General features: G+C 34.7%; 2 protein-coding genes across 2 annotated transcripts; one reads left to right on the forward strand and one right to left on the reverse strand.

Moving 5' to 3' along the window:
- Positions 1–2,259: 2,259 nt before the first annotated feature.
- On the reverse strand, positions 2,260–4,298 carry LOC142614190 (protein ECERIFERUM 2-like). Its single transcript, XM_075786741.1, has 2 exons — positions 3,828–4,298; positions 2,260–3,129 (listed from the first exon to the last, which is right to left on the reverse strand). The coding sequence occupies exons 1-2, from the start codon at positions 4,296–4,298 to the stop codon at positions 2,491–2,493; spliced, it is 1,110 nt and encodes a 369-aa protein (XP_075642856.1). The 3' UTR covers positions 2,260–2,490.
- Positions 4,299–5,413: 1,115 nt separating this feature from the next.
- LOC142611986 (uncharacterized) lies at positions 5,414–8,776 on the forward strand. Its single transcript, XM_075784126.1, has 4 exons — positions 5,414–5,713; positions 5,822–6,838; positions 7,762–8,323; positions 8,532–8,776. Exons 1-4 carry the CDS (start codon positions 5,414–5,416, stop codon positions 8,774–8,776), a joined length of 2,124 nt encoding a protein of 707 aa, XP_075640241.1.
- The last annotated feature ends 3,263 nt before the right edge of the window (positions 8,777–12,039 follow it).

The raw sequence follows: 12,039 nt of genomic DNA on the forward strand, positions 1-12,039 counted from the left end.
TATTAAGGGCTGATCTGGCTCAATTGCGAGTGATTTATGGCATGAATTAATGGCTGATTGACTTTCCAGCTCTAAATCAGTTAAGGCAGATTTTTTCCTATTTTGGATCTCCTAATTTCAGACCAAATCAACTTTTATTTAGGGTTTTATTATTTAGTACGTTTTTTAGGTATTTTCCTTGTTTTTAGGTGCATTTAATGCTTTTTAGGTCAAATTTGATTCCTGATATGGTAAGGTATCAGTTAGGAGTTATTTTAGAATATATATTTTCTTGTCTGTCAAGTTTTATGGAGCCCTTAAATAGGCTCTGAAGTTTGTAAACGTTTTATATAATATTATTGAATAAAAAACAGAAAATGTGAGGCTTTGCTCTCTTTTGGTTCTTCAAGAACTGTGAACTTATCAAGGATTCTTCCTTGTGGCGTTCAAACTGTATACATTTGGTTCGTGATTCTTTATAATCATTGGGTCAAGGTCAACTTATACATTTGGTCCGCATTTCGATTATAAACGTTGGGTCAGAGTTTCTATCATAAATCTGAATTTTAGCTTTCCTGGGTAAATATTCCAATATTTTTGTTGGGTCTCAAAACGTGTCGATTGAGATTCGCATCATTTTTTTACTAATCATTGAGTCAAGGTCAACTTATACATTTGGTTCGCGTTTCGATTATAAACGTTGGGTCAGGGTTTCTATTATAAATCTGAATTTTAGCTTTCCTGGGTAAATATTCCAATATTTTTGTTGGGTCTCAAAGCGTGTCGATTGAGGTTCGCATCATTTTTTTACTTATCAATAACCACTCACCAAATCAACAATTTATGATAATAATAAAAAGTTTGTAACTCTAACATTTTCCTCCTTTTAAAGGTTATAAAAAAATTATAGATCTAAAATCTAAAACAAAATATATAAGCCCTAGCCTAACAACAAAAATTACCAATAATAAAACTAGAAACAATTAAGTCCAACCAACAAATTTTACCCCAAACAAATAACTCAATCCTTTAGAAAAATTTAAACAAAATAATTTTGCCTCGATCTAGACGACGACGACGACGATGACAACAACAACAACAACAACAAACAAAACAAAGCCAAAAAAAAAAACTCAACGGCTAAGTAGCATAATTAGAAATTAGAGTTGTAGCTAGCCAATAATAGAGCTACTCCTCTAACTCCAAGCTCTAACTCCGCTCTTATAAACAAGTGGCCACGTTGTATACTGTCCATTGCTTGACACAAGTTTCAACCCCACGGATCCGGCATACATCCTGTCAAAAACATAACTGGACATCTCCTGTTCTCTTACTAAGCTACAGCCACGTCACCCAACTAGTTCTGCAATGGCAGAAATTTAAGAAACAAGACAAGACAGCCTAACAACCTTCTAAGCCTTCAACACTGTCACAAAAGCTCAAACATTCGAAATAACCAAAAACTTATTTACAGCCCAACTTAAAAAAATAAATAAATAAATAAAGAATCTGTCGAATGGCATAAATCAAAGACAAAGATATCTCATCAAAAAAAAAATACAACAATATATTTCATAAAAGAAATGTGTATATATACATGTCAACAGATAGAATATTTTATGGCTAAATAAAAGACGCCAACTCGAATAGCCACCTTTTATCTATTTTCGTTATATCTGCAACTGCCAAACAAAAATGAGATAAGAAATATTTATTATATTTTTATGCACTGCTCCATCGTAATAACAGCGTTGAAGACTTTAAAGGTTGGTTTTTTAAATCCCAGCAGTTGCTTACATAGTAAATGACACTGATGTAGGTTAAGAGAATGGGAGATGTCCTGTTTTAAAAAAGAAAGAGGTAAGCCGGACCCCTCAACATCAAGGACTTGCAGCCTCATATTTTGCCACCGCTCACTGCCAATCAACATCTCCTTATCATTAACAGAGTGTGAGCAGGAGAAAGATACGGAGAGAGTGGTGTTTATGCAGTACTGGACCAATATTCATTAAATGCACGAATCCGATATCTGTCCTAGTATGGCCAGAATGATGTACCTGATATATTTAACATTTAAACTGGTTTGAAATACCCATATTTTTGTGTCGGTCTTAGTATCGATACGGCATATACAGGCCAGTACAGTACAAAATTCACTTCCTTAGGTAGGTCAGACTCCTCACAATGAACCAAGGCATAAGCTAAGTCTAAATTTTTATTAAAAAAAAAATGCTTACACATAGATAACAAATAAGCTAAATTACATGAGCAAACAATGCACAAAAATTACAGACAACTCAAAACTCTTTTGATCATTTAAATACATAACTGGCTTTCAACCTTCAAATACTGATCACATAACAATTACAAATGGATGGTAAAGTTAAACCCCATACCAAATCAAGCTAACGACTAACATGAAACTCTAACCAAACATATTCTTCCCCTTTCCTAGAATCACATATAGAAGAAGAAAAAAAATTTAAAGAAATTCAAACTGTCCAGCTCGTCCTAGAGTTTGTTCTCATTAGGAATTGTGACTAAAATGTTCATTCCAAGAGTAGCCTGATTAAGAGGTGGAATTGCAATTACAAGACCATCAAAAATTGACCCAATCCAATATGAAACATGCATTGGCTTATTCCCATCACGAAAAGCTACCTCGTTCGCCCCTAAATATTCATCCCAACCTGCACAAGTGACTTGAGTCTTGAGACCCAATTGTGGATTAACATGTCCATGTTTAGAATACTTTTCTATCTTAATGACCTCGGAGTTTTCTTTCACAAACAAAGAAAACTCTGAAGCCATTGTGCTACCAAGTTTGCTCTCAGTCTCCTCAATGCAAAGCAATGCAAGTGACTGGAAGAATTCACCATCCGAATTTTCACTTTCAGTAGTGACCTTGAAATGCATGGTTTGGCCACAATCATTACTTGGACTATGGCTAATTATGTTGTCAGGGGAATAACCATCTGTTTTAAGATTAGGAAGGTAAAATACGGGTTTTTGGGATTTATTATTATTGAAAAGTACATTGTCGTGCATGTTTGCCCAATTATTGAGGAAGTTATCCTTCACCAAAATGTCTGCCAGAAGAAGGCTACAACTAATCCCAACCGAGTATCCACCACACCGGAAGTTTGTCACCTGTAGGAATTGGAAAATCATAAAAAATAAATAAATAAATAACAAACAAAAAATAAAAGAGTGCCCCATTTTAATTCACACTTCTTTCTATCTTACTTCAGAATCAGTTAGAACCGCTGCATATATTGGACTAGTAGATGAATGTTGTTGTTGACCTTGGGTTTTTGGTAGACATGACACATTCGGCAAAAAATAGAAGAAAAGTGGAAGAGACTTTTTTTTCTCCAAAGAAAATTATTGTTTTAAACTTTTCATATATAATGTTCACACAATATCCACACTTTCATATTAAGCGTCGACATTATATTTATACACATTTTATTACATATGATGCGAAAGAAGGCAAGCATGTGTCATCAAAGACTGTAGACATTACATGTCAAAGAATACTTCGTTGGAATATGTGGGCACTAAAAGTCATTGTTATGATAAATTATTATGACCGATGTTGTAGAATACTCAAGAGTCAAGACAGTGCTTTACACTTTTAAAGATCTTAAGATGTTATAAGAAATAAAGCGCCTAAAAAGAAAGGTTAAATTTATTGCACATAAACTGTTTAATTATTAACTGCTTCATTGAAATCGGTATTTTTTTTCCTAATAATTCACTTCTCTAATTAACCCAGCACTTTCTAACATAACTATAAAAATAGTCTAGATTTTATTTTTCCTGGATTAGTATGCTTAATTAGTTACCTGAACATAAAATAACGGAGAGAACTGTGGATTATGTTCATGAATATCATTCCAAGAAACAAGCTGAGCTTCTGCTTCTTCCTTCTCTTTCAGTTCAAGAAACTCCGATAAAGTTATATCCATTTGTGCCTCCACGAGCCGAGCACCACTATCATTGGGCACAATTTCTAACTCTCCATCACCATCCTCTCCACGCCGAAGCCTTCCACTAAGCAATGGCTGCTCACACAATGCTCTTGCTAGTGACTCCTTAGCCCAACCTGCAAAAAGTGACCCTGAATCCTCCTCACTCACATTCTTGTAGTAAAGAAGTACATGAAGACGCCTTCGGAATATTCCTGAACCGACAGGGTCCATGGCCAAAACTCGGCGCACCAGTCTCGAATCAATCAGATTATAAGGTGACACTGATAACAGAGCTTCAATCTTTAAGTTATGGACATTGGTGATACAATTATTCGGACTCGCCATTTCTTTAGAGAACTAAAGCACAATTACTTCACATTAGGTAAGGTACGTATTTATAGGGGAATGTAAATATTGGCATGATTATTTAATAACTACACTCAAAATTAATTAATAAATCGTGTTAGTTTCAAAATGGTGTAGTTAATGAGAGCCTGTACAGATTGGTATAATGATATATACCTAACAGACTTAAAGATAGACAAGGATTTCCTAAAAAAAATTAAATAAATAAATTAAAAAAAAAAGAAGAAGAAGATAGACAAGGAAGGTTCCAGTGAGGGAGAGTCACGTTAGGTCTTATGATCACTCTCTTTCTGGCTTGTTTATGTCATAATTTCCTTCCATTTAAGGACAGTCACCTAGAGGAGGGTACCCAACAACTGCCAACAACTACCAACAAAAAACAAAACTACCAACAACTACCAACAACTTGTTTAGTACATTCAGCCCAAACCATTAAGGGGTTTTTGATACATGTGTTTAAACATCAATTTATAGTGTTTAACACTAAAACACGTATTTTTACAACACATTTTAACTCACACATATTTCCACAATACTTAAACAACAATACTAGAAATTTCTAACCAAACAAGACTTAAATTTTTGTGAACATCTTTCTCACCTTCTTCTTGTGAATTTACAATTTAGGACATGTGCAGCCCACAAATTAGCTTCTTTTTCTTCTTTTGTTGAAAGCAAGAAAGAATGCACTCAATCCAAGAGCAAGCCTAATACCAAAAATGAAGAATAGAGCAATGCTCAAGCAACTAAAGCTCAGAGTAATTGGATTAGTCCAGAATTACTAGAAGTGATTGAAGCAGTTCCTTATCATGAACAGTTCATTCACACGTACGTATGAAGGACCACTGCTACGTGTATAGAAGAAGCAGTTACACATTGTACACATGTTAATAGATAGGATATTTTGTAATTGTTTTTCCCTCCAGTTGCGGAGTTAGTTACTTTCTTTACTAGCTCAGATTGTATATATAGCAATAAGGTTGTAATTCTTTCATTGTATTCAATTTTTCTTCAATCAATAAGATCAAAGGTTCTAATTAGAGAGAGGGTTCTAGAATTCTTTGCATGGTATTAGAGCTCAGAGAAGCACAATAATGGCGTCCACTAAGTCAACCAATCCATCTGATCATCAACCCTCACAATCTGTTTTGAATTCCAGCAATGATTCCACTACTCCTAATCCTCCCAATTCCTATTTCCTTAGTTTGAGTGAAAATCCAGGCAATATTTTGGTTACACAACCATTGCTTGGAATGAGGAACTATCGATCATGGTCCAGAGCAATGATTCTTGCTCTTATTGCGAAGAAGAAGATTGGTTTTGTCAATGGTAAGATCACAAAACCATATTTGGATTCGCCCCTATATGAAGATTGGGAGAGTTGTAATACTATGGTGCTATCTTGGATGATCAATTCAATGCATGTAGATTGGTCCGGCAGCATTATGTATTGTGAAATAGCAAGGGAGATGTGGATTGAATTGCAATATCTCTTCTCATAGGGCAATGGTCCCAAGATCTACAATTTACATAGAGAGATTTCACATATTTCTCAAAATCAATTGTCAGTGTTAGAGTACTACACCAAATTCAAAAGGCTTTGGGATCAATTGCTTAATTTTGAGCCACTTCCAAAGTGTTCTTGTGGTGCTATAAAGTTGTTGAGTGCTTCACACAACAAGGCCTATGTCATGAGGTTTCTGATGGAACTCAATGAGAACTATGAGACTCTTCGTAGTCAAATTCTCACATATGATCATTTTCCATCCATGAGCAAGGTTTACTCTCTAGTTCTTCAAGAAGAATCACATAAGAACCTTGGTCATGGAGGATCAAGTTCACCACAAGGTGATGTAGTAGCAATGTATGCTAATTTAAAGAGCAACTCTCATAATTCTTCTTGGAACAAAGGGAATGGGAAGAAAAAGAGGCCATTTTGCACTCATCACAATATTCCTGGGCATACCATTGAGAAGTTCTACAAACTACATGGTCATCAACCAAGATACAAGCCAAAAGGGAAGAACAATGCCACTGCAAATCAGGTCTCTTCAAGTCTGAGCGATGGAGCTAAAAATCTTGCAATAGCAAGTAATTTGTGTCCTATCTCTAAGGCACAATGTGAGAAATTTTTGGCCTTTCTTAGCACTAGTTCTGGAGCTAATGAAACATACCATGCAACTACTGTGAAGGCTTCCAGTGTGGCTAGTGTGGAAGGAGATCCTGGTGGTGCTTTTGATGTGTTTCCTTCACAACCACAGACCAATTCCTCAACTTGTTCTACTTTCATGTCAAGTACTTCTTACAGAATACCTTTCAATCCTAATATGGCACATTCTATTTTTTCTGCAAAAACTATCAATAGAGAAGCATTTACGAATTCTAATTGGGTCATAGACACAGGAGCTACAGACCATATGGTACATTCTATTGCTTATTTCACTTCTATCACTGCAACTCTAAACACACATGTGAAGCTTCCAAATGGTGAAATAGCTTTAGTCACTCATATAGGAACTGTTAGAATTTCATAAAATCTTGTTCTCTCTAATATTCTATGTGTTCCTTCATTTAGTTTTAACCTAATTTCTGTTAGTCAATTGGCAAAGTCCATTCTTTGTTGTCTCATATTTTTTGGAAATCTATGCTTTATCTAGGACCTTGCTCACTAGAGCGCGATTGGTTTGGGTAAAGAGATCAATGGCCTTTATTTGCTACTAAAGGGAGATTCTACTTCAACTTCAAGTTGTGTTTCTTTTTTTGTTTCTGCTAATAAAGTTCAGCCACATATATGGCAAGCTGGGTTAGGGCACTTGTCAAATGCCAAATTGGCTTTGATGAATAAGGACAATGTCCATTTTTCCAATTCTAATGCAAAGTTTCATTGTGAAATCTGTCCTCTTGCCAAACAAAAAAGGTTACCCTTCAATACAAGTACACATATTTCCAATGAATGCTTTGATTTAATTCATTGTGATTTGTAGGGACCCTTTTCTGTTTCCACCATTCATAGTTGTAGATTCTTTTAACTATTGTAGATGATTGTTCAAGATGTACCTAGGTGTATCTGTTGAAACACAAGTCCCAAACTCAATTCTTTTTAGAACAATTTTGTATAATGGTTGAAACACAATTTGCAAGAAAAGTGAAATGCATTAGATTAAACAATGGTACAAAGTTCTTTCTAAAAGATTTTTTTGCTAAAAGGAGCATCTTGCATCAATTAAGTTGTGTTGAGACTTTTGTTGTGGAGAGAAAACATCAGCACATCTTAAATGAAGTAAGAGCACTGAAATTTCAGTCCAATTTGCCATTACATCTCTGGGGTTATTGCATACTCACTGTTGTTTACTTAATAAACAGAATTCCAACTTCAATTTTGAACCATTGAACTCCTTATGATATTCTTTTTGGTCACCTTCCTACCTATTCTCATTTGAAGGTTTTTGGATGTCTTTGTTTTGCTTCAACCCTCTCTCATAACAGGACCAAATTTGATCCAAGAGTTAAGAAATGTATTTTTCTAGGATACCCCTTTGGAGTTAAAGAATATAAGGTTTTAGATTTGTCAACAAATGCTATTTTGAATTCCAGAGATGTTGTTTTTCATGAATATGTTTTTCCTTATGTCAATGGTACATCTAATTTTACTAATCCTTTTACTATTGCTTTTGATGTTGTTGCTAATTCTCCCACAGACAGCATTATAGACTCATTTGTTACTCTTGTTAGCATTTCTAAAGCTCCTATTCACTCTCATATTCTATTTTCTTCTCCTTCTTCATTGCATCCATCTGCATTTGATACTGATAGGACTACTCCTATGTCCAATGAGACTTCTATGTCACCTTCCTCATCTGTTACTCCTCCTTTGGACACTTCACCTTCTACTTCTCTACCTATTACTGTCCTCCCACACACCAGAAAATCCACCAGGGTCCACAAAGCATCTGTCTATCTGCAAGACTATGCTTGCAATTCAGCTGCAACAGTTCCTGTTCTAGGTTCACCATTTGATATGGTGGATTTCTTGACATATTCTCATCTTAACCTTTCATATTAGTCTTATCTTATGACTGTCAATGCTTGCCATCAAGAACCCAGTTCATTTTTCCAAACTATTCAGATTCCTGTTTGGAGAGAGGTAATGGATAAAAAAAATATAGGCTTTGGAAAAAACTGGCACTTGAATTCTTATCCCTCTTCTTGCAGGGAAGAAACCCATTGGTTGTAATTCAGTGTACAAGGTGAAGTTTAATTCTGATGGTAGTGTTGAAAGGTACAAGGCAAGGCTAGTGGCCAAAAGTTATACACAAAGAGAAGGGCTTGATTTTTGGAAACTTTCTCACCTGTTGCCAAAACTTTTTCTGTCAAAGTTCTACTTGCCCTTGCTTTTGTCAAAGGATGGCCTCTCCACCAACTTGACATTAACAATGTCTTTCTTCATGGAGACCTGAATGAAGGAGTTTATATGAGGTTACCCCTAGTTTTCACAGTAAGGGGGAGTCCTCATCATCCATTCTTCTACTCATTTGGTTTGTAAACTTGTTAGATCACTCTATGGGTTGAAGTAGCCCTCAAGACAGTGGAATGCCAAGTTGTCCGCCACCATTTTACAACTTGATTTTACTCAATCAGAAGTTGATCATTCCTTGTTTGTTCATTCTAATGGTGACTTATTCACATCATTGTTAGTGTATGTGGATGACATGGTCCTTACAGGTAATGATCCAGGTTGTATTACTTTTGTAAAAACTATTTTGGACCAAAAATTTGGCATTAAAGATCTTGGTTACCTCAAATACTTCTTGGGTTTAGAAATAGCTAGATATGATAAGGGTATTAGCTTAAATTAGAGAAAGTATGAACTTGAAGTACTCAAGGAGGCAGGGATGGTTGGGTGCAAGCCTGCCAAGACACCCATGGAGCAACAGTTGAAACCATCGAAAGGTGATGGTGAGCTGTTTAAGGACTCAAGTCAGTTCAGAAGATTGATTGGGAAGTTAATGTACCTAACTCTTCGTAGGCCTGACATCACTTATGTTGTTCATAGGCTTAGTCAGTTCTTATCACAACCTAGAGTGCCACATATGAAGGCAACCACCAAAATTTTACACTACCTCAAAGGGACACCAGAACAAGGGGTTTTCTTCCTTGTGGACTCAGATTTGCAGCTTAAAACTTATTGTGATGCAGATTGGGCAGGCTGCCCTGATACCAGGAAATCACTTACTGGCTATTGTGTTTTTCTTGGTAATGCTTTGGTCTCTTGGAAATCAAAAACACAGATTGTGGTGTCAAGATCTTCTGTAGAGACAGAATATAGATCAATGGCTTCAATCACATGTGAGGTTACCTGGTTGTTGTACTTGCTAAAGGATCTCCATGTTCCACATGACAAACATGTTCTAATGTATTGTGATAACTAGGCTTCTTTGCATGCTAATCCAATCATCCATGAAAGATCCAAGCACATTGAAGCAGACTGTTATATTGTGAGGAATAAAGTCCTAGATGGAACAATCAAGACTTTTCATATGACTTCTAGGAATCCATTGGCAGATATTTTTACTAAAGCTCTTAGAGTGGATAACTTTATAAGGTTGCTGAGGAGGTTAGAAGTCATTAATATCTTTGTTCAAACCATTTAATATCCTGAGTATTCATCACAAAATCAAGAAGCAAGAGCTTTGCTCTTGAGGGGGAGTGTTGAAAGCAAGAAAGAATGCACTCAAGCAAAGAGCAAGCCTAATACCAGAAATGAAGAACAAAGTAGTGCTCAAGCAACTGAAGCTCAGAGTAATTGGATTAGTCTAGAATTACTAGAAGTGATTGAAGCAATTCCTTACCATGAACAGTTCATTCACACATATGAAGGAGCACTGCCATGTGGATAGAAGAAGTAGTTACAAGTTGTACACATGTTAATAGATAGGATATTTTGTAACTGTTTTTCCATCCAATTGTGGAGTTAGTTACTTTCTTTATTAGCTCAGATTGTATATATAGCAATAGGGTTGTAATTCTTTCATTCATTCACTATATTCAATTTTTCTTCAATCAATAAGATCAGAGGTTCTATCTAGAGTGAGGGTTCTAGAATTCTTTACATCTTTAGTAATATTTGTGGGCTCCTGATATATTTGCTTACCACTTCTTGAAAAGGAGATGTGAACTTGAATAATTTTTTAATAGAGAAAGAAAAACTTGGGACAATTTTGCGCATGGGCCACTCATAAATTAGCAACTTCTTTAATTTGTATTTAGGTGGAGGATGTGCTATGCATTGTGGTAGGCGGATGTATAGTAGATAACTGGTATGGTATAATTATTAGAGATTTTTTTTTCTATGTTTTAAAAAAAATTAGTGCTTTTCTTTTACCAATAAATACTTTGGAATTTGCATAACTTACAGAAACAATACAAAAATGCTGCTAAAATCATATGGAGCATTTTGTTGATAACTGATATGGTATAATTTTTAGAGATTGTTTTGTATTTTTTTTTTTAAGGATTTTCTTTTACTAATAAATACTTTGAAATAAAAATTTGCATAACTTACCACAACAAAATGATGATAAAAACATATGGAGCAACAAAAAAAAAACAATATTGTGGGTAGAAGACATAATTATGGTCTTTTTCTAAATCAATTTGAAAATTTTGGATGATGATGTTGCTTGAGTGCAACTATTTCATGTAAAATATTAAAAGATAAGGCAAGATAAAGGGTGTTCACACGTCAATTTAGATTAGGATACAAGTCAACTCGTCACCCAACACGATCGACCAAATTGGGTCAAATAAATCAAATTACATTGTCATTTGAAGGAATGGGTAAAATTCAAGGTTCCTTAGTTTGATCCATAGATCTTCTACTTGAATCATCAAGGGAGTTGTACTTGTGATGTTGTTTGGATGATTGTAGTGTTTGAAGAATTATTGTAGAAATGGTGCTTGAGAAAGCTAAGAATATTTAGATGAAGCTAATTGAAGAGAGTGATGTTGCATTGAAGCAATCTGATATCTTTCTCAAGAAGCTCCCTCATAATTTTCCTCTCATCCTATAATCTAGGTATTTTTGAAATTATGTTTACACTCTTTCTCTTCATGTTTTCTTCTATTTGTTGTATTTTTTTTTTTTGGAAATGAAAAGAAGACAAAAATAATATGATTAAGGTTTGAAGTTTCATTTTTTTAGTTTTTTCTCATATATGTTTGGTTGGGAGAATGGAAAATTAGAGAGATAGAAAACTGTTGAGAAGAAATTTACAATTATATCCCTATTAAATAAAACAAAAGGTAACACATTTTTCTATTAAAAAATTGTATAAGGACACTTCGTTTGTTTTTTATAAAGAGCATAAGTCAAATTATCCAAAACAAATGGAAAACAAAAAAACAATAGAGAAAAAAAAACTTAGAAAAAGAAAAAAATTAAAGGGAGGAAAAAAAAACTCCAAAGAATTTATGACAAACCCACGTGCATGTTGTACATAGGTTTTTACTTTTTAGCCTTTTTCTTCATTTGGAGTTTTCTCTCCAGTTTTCTCTCTATTTTAGAGATAAAACATTTTGATGGGCTAGAAATTAAAATATATAGGCTCTAACAAATTTTTTTCCCACTCCTCCCTCCAACCAAACACCAATTAAAAATATTTTGTCTGCACTTTTTTTTTATCCTCTTTATTCCACCTCCAACTAAATAGACCCTAAGAGG

This window comes from Castanea sativa, chromosome 10 (assembly GCF_040712315.1).
Source record: "Castanea sativa cultivar Marrone di Chiusa Pesio chromosome 10, ASM4071231v1".
Classification (NCBI taxonomy): domain Eukaryota; kingdom Viridiplantae; phylum Streptophyta; class Magnoliopsida; order Fagales; family Fagaceae; genus Castanea; species Castanea sativa.

Coding starts and splice junctions, on each gene's coding strand:
- LOC142611986 (XM_075784126.1), top strand. CDS start 5,414: ATGGCGTCCACTAAGTCAACCAATCCATCTGATCATCAACCCTCACAA. Junction 6,839..7,761: donor TAGTCACTCATATAGGAACT/GTTAGAATTTCA, acceptor TCTCATTTGAAG/GTTTTTGGATGTCTTTGTTT. Junction 8,324..8,531: donor TGCAACAGTTCCTGTTCTAG/GTTCACCATTTG, acceptor CTCTTCTTGCAG/GGAAGAAACCCATTGGTTGT.
- LOC142614190 (XM_075786741.1), bottom strand. CDS start 4,298: ATGGCGAGTCCGAATAATTGTATCACCAATGTCCATAACTTAAAGATT. Junction 3,130..3,827: donor CTCCGTTATTTTATGTTCAG/GTAACTAATTAA, acceptor CAATTCCTACAG/GTGACAAACTTCCGGTGTGG.